At 34.5% G+C, this 21,137-nt stretch overlaps 2 protein-coding genes across 3 annotated transcripts; one reads left to right on the forward strand and one right to left on the reverse strand.

Moving 5' to 3' along the window:
* Positions 1-3,053: 3,053 nt before the first annotated feature.
* Positions 3,054-7,591, forward strand: LOC129894414 (uncharacterized). The gene is made up of 10 exons (XM_055970101.1): positions 3,054-3,546; positions 3,784-3,862; positions 3,940-4,034; positions 4,755-4,859; positions 4,986-5,065; positions 5,269-5,359; positions 5,480-5,587; positions 6,015-6,101; positions 6,660-6,728; positions 7,097-7,591. The coding sequence occupies exons 1-10, from the start codon at positions 3,322-3,324 to the stop codon at positions 7,250-7,252; spliced, it is 1,095 nt and encodes a 364-aa protein (XP_055826076.1). The 5' UTR covers positions 3,054-3,321; the 3' UTR covers positions 7,253-7,591.
* Positions 7,592-9,623: 2,032 nt separating this feature from the next.
* Positions 9,624-20,766, reverse strand: LOC129893766 (uncharacterized). 2 transcript variants are annotated; one of them, XM_055969147.1, is made up of 11 exons: positions 19,339-20,766; positions 17,865-18,014; positions 16,444-17,028; positions 15,498-15,638; positions 14,184-14,432; positions 13,021-13,473; positions 12,553-12,708; positions 11,863-12,051; positions 11,113-11,331; positions 10,660-10,721; positions 9,624-10,252 (listed from the first exon to the last, which is right to left on the reverse strand). In XM_055969147.1, exons 1-11 carry the CDS (start codon positions 20,534-20,536, stop codon positions 9,782-9,784), a joined length of 3,873 nt encoding a protein of 1,290 aa, XP_055825122.1. In that variant the 5' UTR covers positions 20,537-20,766; the 3' UTR covers positions 9,624-9,781. The 2 variants fall into 2 exon arrangements, with proteins under 2 accessions (XP_055825122.1, XP_055825123.1); XM_055969148.1 differs by lacking the exon at positions 17,865-18,014.
* Positions 20,767-21,137: the final 371 nt, after the last annotated feature.

Genomic DNA, 21,137 nt, shown 5'->3' on the forward strand with positions numbered 1-21,137 from the left:
AAAAAAAATACTATTGAATTATAATGAAAATATTGAAAGTACAATTAATTAAGATAGACACAAGAATGGAGATGAGAAACTTAAATTCTGAGAAGAAAGATGAGAGAAATCAAATTCTTTTCTTGACAATAATTATAATTCCTGAATCACATATTACTATCCCTTTTGATGGAATCGTTTCCACGCTCACTACTCAACCCGAATTCCAAATTTACCTGGCTCTATTGCTTGTTCTCGGCTCGATAGCTCGTCAGCCCAATAACTACTTGTGTGACCTTGATATCCACATTGAGCTGGACTTGGTTCATAATAGGAAGTTAAGAGCGGAGGATAAAATGCTTTCTAATAAAGATAATTTAATATTAAAGCTCGTACAAAAGTAAGATAGACTTAATTAATTTTTTTATATTTTATTCTTACAATTAATTCATTTTGAAAGTGTAAATAAATTTATAAAATTTTCAGATAAATTAGTATAAAAAGGAAAGTAGACAATTAGTATGAAATGGAGAAAGTAATTTCTTAGAAAAACATATAAACTAAAAATATAACAAGTAAAATAGTTCAAAAAGAGTACAATTTAATCCCTGTTAGTCTCTCGATGAGCTTGTTTTGTTATGTATCTTATTTTTATTGGGCGAGCAGTTATGAGCTTTGTGCCCCCCATATTAATGATGCTCTGTCACGGAGAAACACATTACTGACCAAAAATAAATATTCTCATTTCATCCCCTAATTTCTCCTCTCTTTTCCTCTTCTTTTTAAAGATTTTTTTTTAAAATGTTAAAAATAAAAAATTATTTTAAAAATACCAAATAAGTAAAAGTGAACGTACAAAGTAATTGACCAAAAATGTCGCACATTTTGCTTGACTTACAATTGGCAACACATCTTAATTTAGAGGGGTCACAATATTTTATTATTACTGATACGTCATACATATAATCATATATCATGAACACGAAATATACTCCAACTATGGAGAATTGATGTCTTTGAAGTTCAATTTTTGTTCAAAAAGACTTTAAAAAAACATGAGTAATCAATATTTTATATGATTATATGAAATTTGGTAATTAATTTATGTTTAATAGTAAAGATTAAAAGGTTTCAGTGAAAAAGATTTCAAATACTTTAATACGATATCAGATATTTCAGAATTTTCTTAGAATCGAATATCATATCAATACCACAGTAAATTTTTGATTTCGATAGATAATTGTGTTTATTAAAGTATGCAAACCTTAACTTGGACTTTCTGGGGTATGTCGACATAAGAGCTTCAATTTTTTATGACACATTAATGCTGTCATAATCATATCTATTAATCTATTTGCCGCAATATTTTAATACTTTTGCGGAAAATTAGTTTTGTGAAATGGATTAGATTTTGGATCAAATTTAGAAGCCTAACCTAAAATAGTAAAATACACTATAGACTATAGTTGGTGAATTGAAGTCTTCAAAGTTGTTGGAACTATTTTGCGGTCCCAAAAATAATTATTCTCACCATCCTAAGTCCTAATTAGGGAGGTTCAAAATCAAATCAAAATTTATAAATCGGATTAAAAATAAGTTATTGATTTATCGAAAATGGGTTATTGATTTAGTGATTTCGGTAATGATTTTAATTTTTTTATTATCGAATTATCGGTTCTTAACGATTTAAGATTTTTTCTTAACAGGTTAATCGATAACCCGATAATAAGTTAATAATTTATATTTATTATTATTCGATTTATAAAGTCTTTCACTTAGACTTTAGTTTTCATACTTTTATTTCTTGTTCTCTCAAATTCTTGATTATTGTACAATGTTTTACATTTGCTTTTGAGCAAGACGCAATTTATCAACTAATGTACATGGTTCATTTGGTTTGTCACCTTGTTTTATAGTGATTTTCAATGATTTTTTGTATCAAATCTTAACAGATAAACTAGTAAACGAATCAATAATGATCAATAATTGATAAACCGATAAGCGATAAGACAAACCGATAAACATCAAAATCAAATCTAATCGATCGATACAGAGCTCTAGTTCTAATATATGTGATTATATTTTATTAGATATAAAATTTATAACAATAATAATAATTAGTATAATTATATAAGTGTGATTGGGAGAAAGTGATGTCTACGTAGTTGTATTTCTATATCGTTTAGGTGTAAAGACTGTTTCTGATAAACTTTCGGTTCAAATAAAATATATCAAACTATTAGGCATATAATTTAATGAGAATTTTTTTTTGTTCATTTCAATTTAAAGTGTGTCAATAATTTGATTAGATATAGAATAAAAAAATATGAAAACTTTTCATTCTTGATGTGTGTAATATACTCACCAAAAGGATCAAGCCCTACAAAATGAATATTAGCATTTAATAGCAAGTATAAAATAGACATAAAATGATAAATTAAATTTATTTTTAATTTTTTAAACTGAATAAGTGAAAATAAATTATTATTTTTAGTATATTGGATAAGTAAAAATGGACGGAGGAAGTATAAAAAAAGAAAAAATTATCTAAATACACAACTTATTTTATCATATTCTCTAAAATTTCCAACCATTTAAAAAAATTACAAAAATCTATATTCTCAGATACATCACTTACGCGATGGGTCAGATATATTACTTTACACGATGTATCGGTTGGATACATCACTTTATGCGATGCATCGATTGGATATATCATTTTATGCTATGTATCAAAACATACGTGTTGTATTGGGACATTGAGTGATGTATTAGGAACCGAGACATGATGTATCCGAAACTAAGATACCATATATCGGGACGTTTTTGGGATGTATCTGAATTCCATCATATTTAAGAGATTTTTGTAATTTAAAAAAGTATAACAATATGATGTAATTAACTCTTAATACTATGAGATTTGTATAATCCCGACATAAAAAAATCCTAATAAGTAATAATTTCAATTAAAAAGGAAAGAATATGAGGCAATTTGAGACAAAAATGTATGTTATTTACATAAGATTATTACCTTACACATGAATTAAATGTTTTTTTGGGAAAACAAACCAAAGAAATTAAATTCACTCCATCAAGCTAACGCCAGCAGACTCAGCGGTTCTCTGTCTTGCTGGCCCCATCTCTGATATCTCTTTTACCAACCCCCACCCTCCTCCGCCCCCTTTTTCTAGATTCCCTTTTGCTGCCGCGTCTTCACGGTGAACAAAATTTATTTGTATTTATATATCTCATCTCTCTCCTATATTCATCAATTCGATTAACGGTTCATGTGATAATAATTCTTAATCGGAGAATTGGATCGAGATTTTTTGGATACCGGAGATGGGGGATTCTACTACGGCGGTGGGACAGCGAGATTTTGTGGAAGAAGCTTGTAGAATCGTCGAACAAGCGAAGGAGTTGCAAGACGCAGCTTCTTCTTTGATCTCGCGAACTACACGTGAAGAGGATTCGTTGCGGCAGAAAGCTAAGTCGCTTGATTCGTGTGTCCAAGGGATCCGTTCAGCTGTTCGGAAGAGTAAATTGGATCCTAATCAAGCTGAAAAGGTAATTGATTTCTTTTTTAAGTATTAGTTTTATTACCTAGCTTACTAGTTACACGGAGCAACAACAGTATCAGGTAACTTTGTCCATCGAGCGCGGATAGGAAGAATTTTTTTTTATATTATTTTGTTGATTTTTTGGTGCATGTATGTGCATGTGCATTACGGTCTTTGGTGCTAAGTTCGACGTAGATGTGATTTGTGTTTTACTTCTTTTTTTTTAATGTTTATTTATCCTCAGTTGGAAGAGGAGTTGTTCAAAGCTAGTTATGTATTGAGTGAGGGAGATGCTGCAGCTTTTCTTCCGAGCAAATCTCATGGTATGCTTCATGTTTTCCCTTTTGTTAAATTTAATATTCTATTGGTTGTTTATTGGTTTTGATGTGGTAAATTACAGGAGGGTTCTTGAGGATGTTTTTGGGTCCAATCAATGTTCGTGCTAATAGAAAGGATGTGCAACTGAAAGTGAAAGAGGAATATAATAGTTTCAGGGTATGTGTTCCAAGCTTTAATTTTTACCGTTTACTGATGTTTAAGTTATTGCAGTAGAGGTGGGTGATTAGTTTCTCTTTGGATTATTGATAAATCTAATGGTAATTGAACAAATTGGTGATCTTTTGGAGTTGATTAATTTGATTTGCATGTACTATCTAATTGTTGTGATTTAGAAAAAAGGCGAAAAAGAGAATATGGTGAACTGTATCATATTCTACATCGCTTCTACATGCGCCAGAACTTGAATATGTTCCAATGCAAGCCCAGCTTTTGTGAACTTTCTCCATATTGTATTTATCACTTTTTCATGTGTTCTGTGCATGTTACTGCATGATATTTGAGGAAGTTTAAAGATTTCCATATTAGTAGATAGGCTCTCCTTTAAACAGATTCTGGTATATGGAGTAGACCTTGAGGCCAGAGGCTTATGCCTTGACAAAGCCTGGTTATTATTAGTCCCAGATAATAGTTGGGATAAGATACTGTTTTCAATGTTTTTGCTCCTTTCAGCTTGAAGAACGTATTATTCAAGTTCTTTCTAACCGACCATCTACACTTAGCTATGAGGGAAGAAAGCTAGTGTTGCTTCTATCAATTAAACTTGAAATGATTCCGCCCTTCCCAGATAAAATGCATAAATGACTTGGATACATGGAAAGCATCAATTATGTGGAAACCTCTTTCTTGTAATTACTAAATCCGATCTTCTCTTGACAGGACAGGACAGCATATCTATTCCTTCTTTTCCCATCAGTGCTACTGGTCTTGAGGTCTTGGATGTGGGATGGATGTTTACCAGCATTGCCAGTCCAACTTTACCAGGTAGTACATTTAAAAAGAAGTCTTTCTCATTCGACTTCATATCCATAGTGGTCTTGCTTTCCTATTTTTTATAGTGAAAACTTTACATTTGACAAACAAGTATTCTGAGCTCCTCGATGTCTTCAGGCCTGGTTGCTTTACCTCTACACAGGTTTGGCTCTGCGAGAGAACATTTTGAGAGCGAATGGAAGTGATATTCGTCCATGGTAATTGAACGACATTCCTTATTGCCAATGAAAATTTAACATCTGTCATTTGTTTTATGTTTGTCAAGTAAAACACTCATCTTTGTTGTTTATGCAGCTGAAGTAGCAGTGCAATTTTAATGATTCTAAAGTTTGTACCAATAGCATATATATTGAACACAAAAAACAGCTAATTAATAGAAATTATCGATGTATTGTTGCAGGTGGATAAAACATCACTACTGTGCTATGGCCATGGCACTTATAAGTCTTACCTGGGAAATAGAAAGAGAACCTAACTGTTCACAGAAGCAGGTTTTTATTCATTTGAAAACTACATGTATATTTATTTAGCTGCTTATCAACAAAAAATGTACTTCTCTATAATGTTTAATATTTATAAAACTCCTCATTTTAATGTACACTCTATTGCAGAGGGGTGTGCAACTGTTCCTGAAATGGGCTATCATGCAAGGCGTTGCAATGCTCCTTCAGAATAGATATCAGAGACAAAGGCTGTACACTCGCATTGCATTAGGAAAGGTAGACAAACAGAGGAATCATTAGTTTGACCAAGAAGCCTTTCATGTTTCATAATTTGTCCTTTTAAAAATCAGTTTTAAAGCTTCACTAATTCTGTGCAGATGAACTATTCCTTTTATAAGTCAAATAAATTTTAATAATAAGCACCAAGATGGTTTTTGGTATCTAGTCAATATAGGCTGATATATTTCTCTCCACATGGCCCGGACACCACAGTTGTCAAAAAAATGAAAATATTTCTCTGCCCTGTGGGTTGGATAAATAACAAAAAACCTTGAGGATTGACTTCAAAGGTCACTCTTTTGGCTCCCTCATTTTGAGGGAATGAGTTTTGCCTTGTGGTTGAATAAAGAAGAAAACATTTGTACTCCCTATCATCCATTAACCTATCCGAATTGTGGTATTGTCTACTAAATTCTGATTTCAGGCCAGGAGAATGGATGTTGTGTGGGGAGAGACTGCCGGAGTAGATGGTCAATTATTGTTGCTCTTCCCTGTACTATTTATCTTGCAGGTATACTGAGTTCAATTGGATTTTTTCTAACTGCAACTACTTTTTCTCTAGAAATTTTGCTCCTGTTGTTTCGGGAGACCTGGCCTTTAGGTTCAAGTTGATTGATTGTAAGTACTCCAAGAGCAGGAAATGCTAGTGTAACTTTGCATGACTTTGATGTACCTAGTGAATGCATGTTAATAATCATTGATGGCCCCTCTTAGTGACTGTCTGGTTCAAAGGTAACTAATGTCTGTCAAGGCTCTTTTGTATCTGTGAATCTTGACATGAGTTCCCCTGTGTTTTGTGCGAAGTTTCTGAATATTGGAGTGAAATTAATTACAATTAGATGGGTGACAATCTGTAGCCTTTTATGACTTGATATCACCTGTTGTGAATGATACTTTTTCTCTAGACATCACATTTAACAATAGGTCAGTATCCTTATCAGGAAAAAAAAGATCAGTTCAACTGGTTATTCCTGTGTACACTGAGCTTTCCATGAAATTTTATTGGTGTAGGGTTCTATCTTTTGAGGCTGGTCCAAATGACTGTATGTTTGTTTGTTCTTGATGTCAGGGATTTGAAGCATATGTTGGAGTCTTGTTGCTTAAGACAGCATTCATTGGTGTTGTTTCTGAGTGGCAAGTAAGATTAAACTCCCTCTCCTCTACCAGATGTTATCTTGTTTGGTTGCTCCAGCGGTTAAGGGAAGACAGTTTTAATAACGTATTGCGATTTGGTTTGAGATTGTTTAATATAAAAGTCTTAAAGACTGTGAAAGGCGAAGTCCTTTAACTTCTTTTTTAACAAATTATCTTGGTGTGCTTGCTTGGAAATAAATCAGTTGAGAACACAAATCAAACAATATAAGTAACTAAATTAGACCTTCCCTTCTGTATTATTCAAATATATATCTTGTGTAAGCTCCCATGCCAAAGAAATCCTGTTTACCATGACAGCTCCTTCTTATTATCATTAACTAATCAGTTTTTAAAATAATGTGATTGTGGCAGGTTGTTACCTGTGGGATCCTTCTGATTATCATGGCAGCTGGGAATTTTGCCAACACAGTGAAGACTCTTGTGACGAAGTCTCGGGTTAAAGCCAAAATGAGGAGAGGTAAAAGTAAACAAGATCTGAAATCTGAATCTGGCGCCAAAAATTTGTGATTGGGTGTGGTTGGTCCAGTCTAGTATCCTGGTTATGATGGACGAAGATTCTAAGTTATTCTTCATATACCGTTTTTCTTGTTCATATGAGTAGGCGCCATAATGCTTCTCTGACACTGACTTTGGGCTTCAGAGGATAGTTGCAGGAAATAGTCACGCATGCAGTCCCCCAAGGAATGATTTTGTTTGGTTCTTTATGTTTTGAGTGTTTTCTATTCTCTTGTTAAAAATTTATGATGGGAATGGATGTGTACGTTAAAAGAACTTTGGCCGACAGTGATTTCCATTGTTTCTAAATTTTGGTACTACTACTTAAAGTATTTACGACAATTGCTAGCAGCAGATGAGCAAAGCCTCGTATGGTTTTTACTTGACTTGCTATGATGTGTGCCTCCTTATTTTGGTATGTATCAGTTCTATTCATACTAATAATGCATGTTAGGAAGTCTCTTTCCAGAATGCTTCAGTTCAGTGCTACAATTTGATGACAATTTAAAAATACAACAAGTGAGGAAACATTTGTGAGGATTCATATTGTCGACGTTAACTCGTTTGGGACTGATGCATAGGTATTGACAGAATGCCTGATAAGGTCTAGGTGCTGTGATTTTTCTGGATACTAAATCGTATAAATGTAGAATCCACACAGATGATATATAACTATTTTTCTGGCCAACGTTTGTTATTTTCTTCCTTCTTATTCCTTTGGTCTTTCAATATTAAAATTTGTTTGGATGTAGACTATTGAAATGAGTATGTATTGCTATTTGCAGCACTTTCACTTGGGTTATTAAAATGTGACCACATATTTAAAAATGAGTGCAACTTTGCCATTTTGTTTACTCACATTGTTCACCTTTTCCTTGTCGCCACACCATAAACCTGACAGGTTCCTTTCCGAGCTAAAACGTTATTCGTGACTCAAAATTCAAAAAATCACATCTTTTTTAGCTTTCCAAATAGTGTCCCAAAATCCTCTTTGTACCCCTACATTAGAAAATCAAATCAGAATGCAGTTCTCTGAGTTTTTGGCTCATTTGGGATTTTTCGTTCAATTCTTGGTCGAGGCTCCTGTAGTGGTTTTGATTTCTAATCATACCCAAACAACTGTTCTTGAACTGGTGTATATATGGTTCCATCGATGAAGAATCTGAATAAAAAAGTTTTTCTGGTTACTGGGTCTGCAATAGTTTCAAAATTAGGACTCAATTTCAAATGCAATCCACAAAAGTGACTGTGTGGTGAAATAACCGGTTGCAAGAAGTGAATATTACCCAACAACAACATACCCGTGCAATCTTACGAGTAGGGTCTGGTGATGGACCAATCAAGTTTAACATTCATCAAACAACTAATTTATATTCCCCGTTTTCATTTTTTGATAATTCTCTTGTTTGTTCTTCTCTCATCTTGATTTGGCAGAACAAGAAGATTTTATTTTATTTTCCTTCAAGACACTGGTAAATTTACCGAGAGATTTTGCAACACGGAGCATAACTTTGTTTTTGCTATTTGTTAAAGCGCTGTCATAATTTTAGTATTAATTACAGTAAACATTCTTGTAGTATGGCTGTAAAATCAAACAGTTATGTGTGACACATTGATGTATGAGTTTCAACATTATCCTCTTATCCATTTCCTCTTCATTCATCTACCATGGAAAGTGGATCAATTATCTCTCAACCACAACTTTGTTTCACCCAGGAGAGAAAAACGAGTGTATAGAAAACAATAAACTTATAAATTTTTAAAGCCCACCTCTCTCTTTCCTATATCTGTCCAATTTACTAAAAGCTGTGAAGGGAAATGACATCTTATAATCCTAAAAATTACAAAAAGGAAGATTCCAAGGAGAACCAAAAAGAGATGAAGGAAAGAGCTTACAGTTTATAATGCCCGGACTCTGCGCCAGATGTGTGTCAAATCCTCCAAAAGCTATGGATTATTTTTGGAAGGTTTGAATAACTTAGCTCTATTGTTTACGACAAACTAATGAATGCAAAACATGTTTAAAGGTTCTAAATTGACTCCTTAATGGTCAGTATAATTACATTCTTGAAAGGATTGACGGCTCTCTTTCAATATACACTTATTACTTAACCATTGTTAAGTGATTGACCAGAGTTCTATATTTGTTAGGTGACCTTTATAAGAAAGACATGAATGTGAATTCATCTCTGTATCAATCATTTTGCAAAACAAGAGAAGACTATATAATGAACTTACATTCTGAGCTTACGGAAAGAAATGATATAAATCTGTGCTTTCATTTCATTTTTCTTTCAGAAACTCAGCAGAGTTTCTGTTCTTTTCATTCGATAACAACTAAGGGGTCGTTTGGTTTAGAAGTAAGTTATGCGTGGATTACTAATGCGCAAGGATTGTAATGCAGATATTTATTTGCATAAGTGTTTGGTCTAAGTAACTTAAAATAGCTAGGGGAGGCTAAATCTAAACAAAAAAGCAAATAACATAGAACTAGAGGATAATCCTGGAGGTTACAAGTTTATGGTTTCATAATTCTGCTCTTCATAAGGATGCCCATGCTGCTCCAGTCTCCGGCATCTCCGGAAGGAACAAGTTCACTGTTGAACTAGGCTCGAAAAAGCCAAGCTTTTCCAGCAGTCTATTGAATAATATGCCTGCTGCATAAGATACACCGGAAACCGTGAATCCTAAAATAATGTAAGTTGATATAGTTTTGAAGTAAGGTTTGGGTGCTCTCTGAACATAGGCCTTTCCAGTAGCCAGCATTAAGATGCATACAAGTGAAGCTGCAGCAACTGCCACAATCTTGAGGTCCTTGTCATCGCTCTTACGGAATGAGAAGCCGTAGGTTACGGGAGGCAATAGTCCAAATATGATATATGATAATACAACAAGTACAGCATGCAGTGTGAAGTTTTCTCTCCGGCCAAGTTGTTCTCGATACCTATCTACATGTTTTTCCATTATCTGATTGCTGGCTTGCTCAAAACGATCTCTTTTCAACTCCCAAAGCTGTAAGTTTGCAAAAATACAGTAAATTGAACTAAAAGCATGAGGAAGAAAATATGCCCCACAAATTGATTAATTTTAGTAAATTCAGGTTAGAAGGAAAACTTGGCTTCAAAATGTGATAAAGCTTTCCCATCTATATTAGCATCTTTTAGTTCCTTAAATGAAGAGGTTGGCTAAAGCTTCAGGTTATCATGGTTCTTCTGTGCCATAGCTAGGACCTAACTTTTGTTGGAGAGTGCTCGTCTCCCCCAACAACAACAATAACATACCCAGTGTAATCCTATGAGTGGGATGTGGGAGGGTAGGATGTACGCAGACCTTACCTCTAACTTTGAGTGCTCGTCTCCCCCCAAAGTAAATAATTCGTTCGTAAGAAATATGAGCACAAGAAGCTAAACCCAACTTACATTGTGGAAAATGATGAAAAGTCCACCAATCAGATTAGCCATTGCCAGAACTAAAATATTCACTGCAGCAAGACATGAAGATACCATCAAAACCAGAAGAAAAGTTTAAAAGACAGGAGGGAACCAGAGCTTATTATAAAAGTGGTCTTGTTCTCAAATAATTTTAAGATACTCAAGAAAAGGAAATACATCCCTAGCAAAATCAAATTGTAATTGACCAAGAAAATCACTTAAAGGTTTTTTTTAATTAGCCTAAAGTCAAACTGTACTATTAGTCCATATAAAGAAGATTTATTTCTTGGCTAAGTTTTTCAGAGGCACTATTCCCACACCAATGAGGGTAAATGAATAAATACTTGTGAAAGTTCAGATAAAGCATCAGTTGAGTAATCGAACTATGTTATGGATGATTGAAACAAGATAAGACTTCTAAGATCTGAGCACATCTCTTACATGTAGTCGTGTCACCACCAGTTGCAGATGATACAATGCTTAAGCTTGTAATTGACTCAGCTAAACCCCCAAATATAATGCTTTTAATGATCTCAATTTTGTAAACTTCTGCACCATCAGTTGCTTGTCCTTCAACAGAACGGATTTGAGTATCCAGATTTGCTGAAGCTGTTTCTGTAGTTTCATGCCCTGCTTCCACAGTTATAATAGTATCGTTGCCTGCCACACAATTGAGTCAAGAAATCTAAGCTACAAAAAACTTCATTTTACAAAGTAGCAGTGCTGAGAATATGCACTATCGTCTTTATACTAACCTCTCTTCAGCATAATCACATAATTTATTCAACATAAAAACACAATAATCTTACTTGCCTAGTTCTTCTTTAAGCAAGGTCCTGACAGCGGAGGTTCAGCACTAGCCACTAAGTATAGGTTGCTTGGCAGTCCAAGCATTTGGGTTGATAGGTGTATGGTAGAGAAGGTGATATACCAGATTATGAATTCTTCCATTTTTCAATATCAATCAACTTTATACATCAACTAGTGTAATGATTCCATGGTTATTAGTGCTTCAACGATTTGGACATACTTTTTCATCGACTCACAGCTGTAGAAGAGAGCTTATAGGAAGCTTACAAGTGGTGAGAGGGTAATGAAAAAGCCTTTCCCAATAATCTCTGATCCCTAATTGCAACCAGATTTATGTATAGTCACCATAAAGTATTACAATGAAATATGTCCAGTTCTTACCTGGAATGCTATTTGCAGCTGCTTCCACAGAAGTGTTGGTGATGTTATCCGGTTTATCTTGAATTGATAAAGCATCCTTTACCGATGAAATCAATTCATGCTCATCAACGTTTAAAGGCTGCTTTGAGTGGATCTCTATATTGGTCTTTGTGATGGTATGCTGAGAAACTTCATAGTGATGGGCACCGTCTGTCAATGGAAGGGCGACATAATAATTGGCAGCAAAGCAATCAAATCAAACATTAGTAAGGTAGCATAAAGGCAAAAAACTTTTATCAAGCTAACACCAATATACCGCAGAAGACAAGTTGATGAGAGTGCAACAATAAAACTTGATTCCAAATAATTACACAAATACAAAGTATTGAGTACCTAAATTTCTACAGAAGTAAATTCCAAATTAAAGCTTCAGGTGATAGGGAAACACTCATTCAAGAGATAACCTATTTCAGGCAAACTAGTCAGGATTTTGCTATACTTAACCATTTGCTGATTTGAGGAAAATCTTTTGCTGAAGGTGATTTTATTTCATAAATGGAAAAAATACCTCTTCCTTTCTGGGTTCGCATTTTACAACAATTTTTCGGTCAGTGTATTGACAATATGCAAGTAATTATTAGAAGTCAAAGGTATAAAGGTTGGAATGAGCTTGTATTAACAAGAGAACTAAGAGGAGGTTTAGTGACATACCTTCACTACTAAGTTGAAATTTATTGTCATTGTTTGCCACCAGAGATTCAGAGGAATGCATGGCTTCAATATGTTGCACATGTTCTTGAGGCATTTCTGTCAAAAAATTGGGTTTCCCATTTCCATCTAAGCCGTTGAGTGCAAAAGCTGTGGTTGCTGAAGACAGAAGGAACTCATTATTTGCATATTCAAATGAAGCCAGGTAGGAGCTGAATCCAATTATGATTATTGGAGTATTATTATAATAGACAGGCCATTGTGATTACATCCATGTAAGTCAACAAAGCAAAAGGGATCTTTTTCTTTTTTCAAATATAAAACTAACTGAAAGCACTTTTTCCTTGTGGGGTTGTAGGGGCAGGTAAAATTTGAAAATTGCCCCTAAAGGAAATGCACCTTGAGTGAAAATAACATTGTTTTTTCAGTAAAATCTTCTTAATAGAGTAAATTTCATACTAGAAACACTACCTGGATCTTTATTTAGTATTGCCACATCAGATTTTAAGTTAGTCTCTGATTTCTCAAAAGTTAGAGACTCCTCCTTCGTCGAAGTTATCAGAAGCTTTAGTTCACTTTGTTGAGATGCTGGCACACTGTCCTGCACAAGATTTCCATTACTAACTTGAATTTTGCCACTGGGTCTTAACAGCTCATCCTTCTTATCATTAGACGCTGGCACACTGTCCTTCACAAGATTTCCGTTACTAACTTGAATTTTGCCACCAGTTCTTAACACCTCATCCTTCCTATCATTAGATGCTGGCGGACTTTCCTGCACAAGATTTCCATTATCAACTTGAATTCTGCCAGTATTTTTTAACAGCTCATCATTCCTATCATTTCTTTGAACTTCCTTAGAAGATGCTGAGACGCCCAGCTGATTACGGGTCTCTAAATCAAAGATGTCAAGGACAGAACCTCCTGCACAAAAGAAAAAAAAATCATAAAGAAAGAAGTGCATGAAAATGCACCACGGAGAAGAAAGATCTGAGGGCAAATAAGTAATTAGACATTATGCAAAATCGGATCACTAAACTTATCTACGCATCCATGTTATGAATGCTTTTGGACTCACAAGAAAAGGCTATTTCTTTAACTATCTATGAAAAGCAAAAGATTTAAATCCTTACACTCCCTAATTTCAAGTACTCACAGTCGGTTACCCATTTTACTTTACATCAGCTATTGCATTGAACAGCGTGATAAAGAAACACAAGAAGCATTTCTTATTAGTAACTTCTTTGTGATTATCAGATACTTCTTTGTGATTATCAGATACTTCTTTCCAATTTGATGATGATGTTCACATAAATTTCAGCAGGGCCTATGTTATAAACCTGAATTGTGTAATTAGTTTACAGATCCTTTATTTTTCTGGATAATAATATAGGGCTGACAACGAGATGCAAGCATGTGAATTTGGCATGCCCTTCAAAAGAAGGCCTTAAGGAGCATGGGCAGTGTATTATCTTCAAGCTATAGAAGCATAGCTGCATAAAACATGTACAGTAATAACCCGAATAAATGCAAAGATGGATACGGCTCAAAGATTTTCAATTAATTCTTTACTTCACAGTAACAAGATACCTTTGTTTTCCCCTTAAAAACAAAGGTGAACATCTTTACTATACCTTCTCGACTCTTTGTTGCATTCTCTGCATTACCCATTGTATTAATCACCATTTTTCCTTTCATATTTGCATCTTGGTTCTTTGATCCTAAGATTTTCCCTCCAGCTTCCTGAGTGATTTCACTGCTGGAATATGCAGGTGGAGCAGATTCTTTAATCACTAAGGACTTGGCACTCTGATCTTTGAAATTATCTGATGGCATAAGTTCTCCAGAATCATGTTTCACTGCATGTGCCCCAGTACCACTTCCTGCATGAGAGAGGCCGTCAGTTTTAACAGTGTGCGATAATCTTTAGATCTTCTCTCCATTATTAGGGTGTAAAGCAATGCAATGACCAGAACTGGCTATAAGTTCATCATATTGTTTTACACAGAGAATGTCATTTGGAAGCCTCTTTCTAGCTAGGAGTTTTAGCTTCTATTGGATATGCAATGTGTCATACCGAACTAAAATCCAGCCTCATAACTTTTTCATTGTCAACTCCAGATATTTATTTCAACAAAATGGAAGTAGAGTTACCAGCTATAAAAGTACCTCACTTATTACTATGGTTTTTTTCCTTAATAAGGTATGTATTACTCTCTGTTTCAATTTGTCTGTCTTAGTTACTATTTGGACAGTCAAAGGATATTTTCTTTGACCACAATTTTTTCAAATAATTTCTAAATATTTTAATTGTTAACTATTGTGACTAATGGTACTTTTTATGTAGTCTCTAACTATGTAATTTTATTTCAAAAAAATTGAAGGTTCTATGTCCGAATTCACACCAAACAGTAGTTAGTTTGACCCTCGTACTCCAAGCTAAGATAAACAAATTGAAACAACAAATTGAAACAGGGGGAGTATTAAAAAAAAAGGAAACAAGTACCAAGAAGGTACTGTAGGTACAGAATGTAAACAAAAATAAGCTGGATACTCTTTTGCTATATCTCTAGCCCATTTGAAGAATTCATCATTGACTCTATGTCATTTACATCACCCCCTTTCCGCCAATACTTTTATCGTAAAAACATCTGAGCTTAACAATTGAAATGTTTCCTTTATCAAGGTATTGCTTTACAATCAACCAACTACAGCTCTAAAACGTACCAGACTTCTACGAAGTTCATCTCAGTGCATTTTGCAGTTCATAATACTTCACACAATATCCCTTTTTTAATGAATGAGCAACACATTCTGTGGTCTTTCTTCTTCCCTTTTTTTTGAAAGAAATTTGTAGATAGATGCTACTTTGTGTAGAGTTGAAATTTATAATGCTCGTTAGGTAAACACAATTGGAAAAAGAAAAATAGAAGTAGAAAACTCGGTACCTTGCTCAACTGATGCTTTTCCCTTATCTAATCCAAATATAGGGGAGAACCATTTTTTGTTTGTTGTAGGTGTCTGTTCACCTTTGACATTTTCTTTAGCACCTTTCTCTCCGAAAATTCGGAACAGTTTGAATCCATTCCCTGAAAGTTTGAAAAAGGGTCATTTCTTCGTTAATCTGAGTCACCAATAACAAAAATTTGCATGCAGTCTTGACTAATTATTGAACTTGTTTGAACTTATTTGCTGAGTACCAACCACAGTCTGTCCCCACACAGAATGTAACAGATTGAAACTACAATACAGCTCCTTTTTGAATGTTAATTCTTGCAAACTATAGATTACTGGGAAGACTGTTTTACATTTATAAGCACATGGATTAAGGAGAAGAATCACTTCTTTCTATACAATCTACATCTAAAAAAACATTTTTAGTTCTACTTAAAAAGAAAAGAATTAACACGAACATCATATGTCATTCAAAGATCTCGTGATGATATATTATATGCTATTATAAGGCATGATCACAAGTGCCTGGAACTCTTCAAGTAAAAGAAGAGTATAATTCATTTTAACATTATATCAGCTAATCCCAATCCAAATATTGAAGGCCAATTTCATTTCCTAAGTTTTTGTCCATTTTTCACTCTTCTTCCCCCTCAAAGAAATAAGTTTTGACCGGCTTTCATGAGTCCTGAAGGAAAGAAGATGAAGTCATTTCCATTATATAGCTATAAGCAAAAGTAATAAGTTATCGACCTATTTTAGCTTCTATTGGGTCTGCTAAATTACCAAACAATGGATAACTCTGAACTGACAATATACACAGATATTTGAGCAAGGTATATTCATGCCATTGCACGTGCAACAGTTCATCATAAACTGCATTGCGATGACTACGGTAACCAGATTTTATGTTGACTTTCAAGGTAATGCAAAGGTCTGTACCTGCAGGAATAAAAAAGCTGAAGCATGATAAGCATCTGAATATCTCTGGCTCTCTATCAGGCTGGTAGTCATCCGCTGCCAATGGTGGAGTGCCATCAAGAGAACTGTCAGCTCCATCACGTACTTCATTATCAGCTGCCTGTGCATGACTAGCATCCACTTTGGAATCAACTACAACTTCAGGTTTGCTACGTTTGACATCATCACCAGAAACCCGAATTTTACGTTTTCTTTTACGAAGAATAACCCTCTTAGTAATGCATGACTTGCAATTAGGGCAATAAAGATCATGTGTATTCTGCTTCTGAAGTACATTCTCAACTTCAAAATCTTTTACATCGGTGTCACTGTCATCTATCAGGTCAGGGTCTGCACTTTCTATTTCATCAATGGCCGTGGACTTACGAACAATGCTGTAATCTTCTGAAAGATCTTTGGAAAACTGAACACTGGATCTTAACAAGTTGTCACTCTTCAAATGTCCATTAAGTTGAATGTGTAGAGTAGCACTCTCCTGAACATCTTCATCTCCTGGAATTTTATCGATCTTCTCCTTTATGGAAGGTGTAGAAATGAAGTTACTATCTGCATATATATGAAAGAATTCAACTCTTCACTTCAAATGACTTTTCCAACTCTCAAGATCTAGACAGAAGCACAAACGTGAATCTGAAACTCAACTTCAAAAAACAAGTTCAAACAATAAATCAGGAAAAAAACTTTTAGAATTCTGCCATTCACAAGAGAAAGCTAGTTATTTTAACTGTAAGTTCACCAAATTTGCTAAGCAGAAAACCAATATTACAATCAATCAATTAACTGGGAGTTTAAGATTATATTCACATAGGATAAATCTTAGTACAAGAAAAACACAACACGTGGAGACCGAGGACCTTAGAATTGAAATTATAACCCTGCTTGCCCCATGTAAAGAGATCAGGTAAATGGTCTCTTTTTTTGTGCTCTTTCTCTTTTCCTTTTTTGATTTTGTGAATGTCAATTTCTACACTTCATCCTACAGTAAACTTTTACACTCCACGTAGCAACTTAGAAGCTCTTGTGCAAAACATGGCATCCAGAGCACATTACCAGTAAACCAGCTACCAACTCTTGTAATCCCCAATTCCATGTTTCTACACTTTTGCAGTGCAAAAATTACTAAAATAATGGCTATCATGATGCAAATGTACAGGCAAAATGGCCTGAAACCATAAGGAGAAAGGAGAAAAAAAGACTCACTTATAATATTTGCTTGCAGCCTATTATGTAGCATTTGCAGATATTACAACCATTCATCACATTGAAAGTAGATTCTGAGATCTTGCTACTCCTTAAATTTCCATAGAAACCGTTCTGTTAATTGACAACATCACTTTTCTACCAGTCATGGTTGTTTCCTTAAAATCAAAGTATCAACTGACCTTTACTTCCAAAACTGAATAAAAGTCCCCTCTGATCTAACATTGGGTAATTCATCAGCTTATCCAAGTGCCCCCTAGGAATCTTTGTCCAACCAACATCTAGGCTTTTGCCTTGCAAAGTCCAACTGCAGGTTCGACACTTCCATATTCCTTCAACCAAACACAAAAAATGATTGCAAAAATTGCATATTGTGCCTAGTGCATGAGGAAAACGAGGATGATTCATCTAAGTGATTCACAAACAAGGCATAGATGTTATTTTTAGACACTTAGTAGTGGACTACTGGTGGATCTCTATATCTACTACTAGAATATACATAATCAGTCACTTGAAAATAGCATCCAGTTCTTGCCAGCAGATGAACACAAGCAGTGGCGGTACTTCTAATGCTGAGTCAATATCTTATTTGGAAAAAACTGAATCTAAATACCATATCATTGAAGGAACCCATAAAGTAGAACACACTTGACTGTTACCAACATCTGATCACACGTCCAAAAGGATGTATAGCAGTAAAGAGAGCCTAATGCTTACTCACACTTCACTCAAGTAACCAGACTGCAAGTGTCTGCAGAGCTTCCATTTTAAGCGAACACTTCGTTCAGCTATAGTCTGAATGTTCAAAGGCCTTACTCATTTGCAGTGACTACGGACATGGATCTTCAAACATGAGTCCTCGTGGAGGGTTAGCTGATCTGGAGGAATTAACCTGTGCTCTTTGTCTCAACAAAACTCCCCCTAATGATTAGTTACCAAACTTTCCCCAACATGGCTTAGCTAATTCTACTCATCAGTCATACCTAATCCATTATTCCTTTATAGAAAGTAATGGTTGAGTCGAACATCTTGATCACAAACAGATTAATTTTTCAGATGTGTCCATCTTAAAGAATAGTGAATCTTCAAATTTCCCAGAAAAGTTAGTCCTTTTTAAGGGATCTAGATGGGAGTTTATCTTAGAAAGATTTCACACCAATAATGTCGAAGATTAGAAAACATATGGCAAAAAATTAAAGATAATAAGGAACAACTGTCCCACAGAAGATTTTCTGGAATTAAGCCTAAAACTAAGCAATGAAGTTTTTCAACTTCATTAATTCAAAGGAAAGACAAGTCCATTACCTCAAGTAAGAAGCAAAAAGAGAATCAAGAGACCAAATATGGACAACCTTAAATTTCAAAAACAGACTTATCCTTGAGAAATTTCACCCCATTACCATAAGCTTCAGCACAAACAAACCTTTATGATGTATATAAAAAAGAAGAAATAGTTTCAGACATGTAGGGTAAGATATAGAAGGAGTGGGGTTCAAAAGAGTTTTTTTTTCCTCCCATGGATACTGTATACTTAACCCTACAAAACCAATGAAGAAGACATTTATATACACAGATCTTAAGAAAGAAAGTCAAGAGAGAATTTCATAAAGGATTTGAAGTACAAAAAAATTGTTAAACAGTTGATGTAATATATACCTTCGTCTTTGTGATAATAGACAGAATGGCCTGATCTGAAGGGCCCTTCTTCAGCCTCTGTTCCCTCTTCAACCCCATTAGTAGAAGTCACAAGATGCTGGTTTGACTCTTCTTTAGGCTCAGTACCCTCTTCAACTCCATTATTTGAAACTATCTGCTGAATTGACTCTTCTTCAGCTTCAACCTCATTAGTAGAAGTCACAAGATGCTGTTTTGACTCTTCTTTAGCTTCAGTTCCCTCTTCAACTCCATTATTTGAAACTACAATCTGCTGAATTGACTCTTCTTCAGCTTCAACCCCATTAGTAGAAGTCACAAGATGCTGGTTTGACTCTTCTTTAGGCTCAGTACCCTCTTCAACTCCATTATTTGAAACTACAATCTGCTGAATTGACTCTTCTTCAGCTTCAACCCCATTAGTAGAAATCACAAGTTGCTGTTTTGACTCTTCTTTAGCTTCGGTTCCCTCTTCAACCCCATTATTTGAAGCTACAAGCTGCTGAACTGACTCTTTCTTTCGTTCAGTTCCCTCTTCAACTTCAACCTCATTGTTTAAGACTACAGTCTGCTGAACTGCCTCTTCTTTTGGTTCTGTTTCCACTTCAACCCCGTTATTTGTAGCTACAATCTGCTGAACTGACTCCTCTTTTGGTTCAGTTCTCTCTTCAACCCCATTATTTGAAAGTACAATATGCTGAACAGACTCTTCTTTTGGTTTTGTTTCCTCTTCATTGGAATCTGAAAGCTGCTCCTCCTTTGACCTTTCTAGTTCATCATCAAGATCAGATTTTTCTGTTCCCTCTTCAACCCCATTATTGGAATCTGAAAGATGCTCCTCTGACCTTTCTTGTTCATCATCAAGATCAGATTTTCCTGTTCTCTCTTCAACTTCAACCCCATTATTTGAAAGTACAATCTTTTGAACCAACTCACCTTTTGGTTCTGTTCCCTCGTCAACTCCAACCCCATTATTTATATCTGAAAGATGCTCCTCCTCTGACCTTTCTTGTTCATCACCAAGATCAGATTTTTCTGTTCCATTCGTGATCTTTGGGGTAGAATTAGCATACCCATTTGTCTCAATTTTCCAATTTGTTACTTTTTTAGAAACTTTAGAGCTTCTTTCTTGAAGACCCCCCACTTCTTCTTCTTCAAATTCCATCTCATTTTGCTCCCATTTCAAATCTACTATCTCCATTCTTCAACCCCCACTAACCTTCACTCCCTCCCTTGCTATTTTTATGGTCTTACTATAAATAGAAAGAAGACAAAGAAGAAGAAGATAATGTTGAAATAGAAGTACTAAAACAGAGGTAAATGAGGCACTGAATACATGTTGCAGATCACAAGATATATTATATTTATTTATTTTCTTGAAATCTTGAGCCAGTTGAGGGAGATGATGTTACACACAGAGAGTGGACTTACCTGTAAATATCTAAAATTTATTTTACATCAAAAAAAGTTTAAAGCTTTCTTTTTAATTTTAAATTTTATATTAAAACAAAAATATCACATGAATAGAAAGAAAACGACTCAACATCACAGTAAAACTTCATGATACACGTGCTTATATTTCTACTTTTCTCCCAAGGATAGCAGTCAAATTGATGCATATTCATTTTAATTTATTTGGTCTATTATAATTTGACATAAAATTTAAAATAATTAAAAAAAATATATGTATTTTATAATTTTAAATTAAAGATATGTCAATATATTAAAATATCCATTAAAAAATAGATCAAATAAATTAAAGTGGAGATAATATAATTTTTTCTAGCATTTTTTTCACAAAT

The sequence above is a fragment of the Solanum dulcamara genome, chromosome 7 (genome assembly GCF_947179165.1).
Source record: "Solanum dulcamara chromosome 7, daSolDulc1.2, whole genome shotgun sequence".
Taxonomy (NCBI): domain Eukaryota; kingdom Viridiplantae; phylum Streptophyta; class Magnoliopsida; order Solanales; family Solanaceae; genus Solanum; species Solanum dulcamara.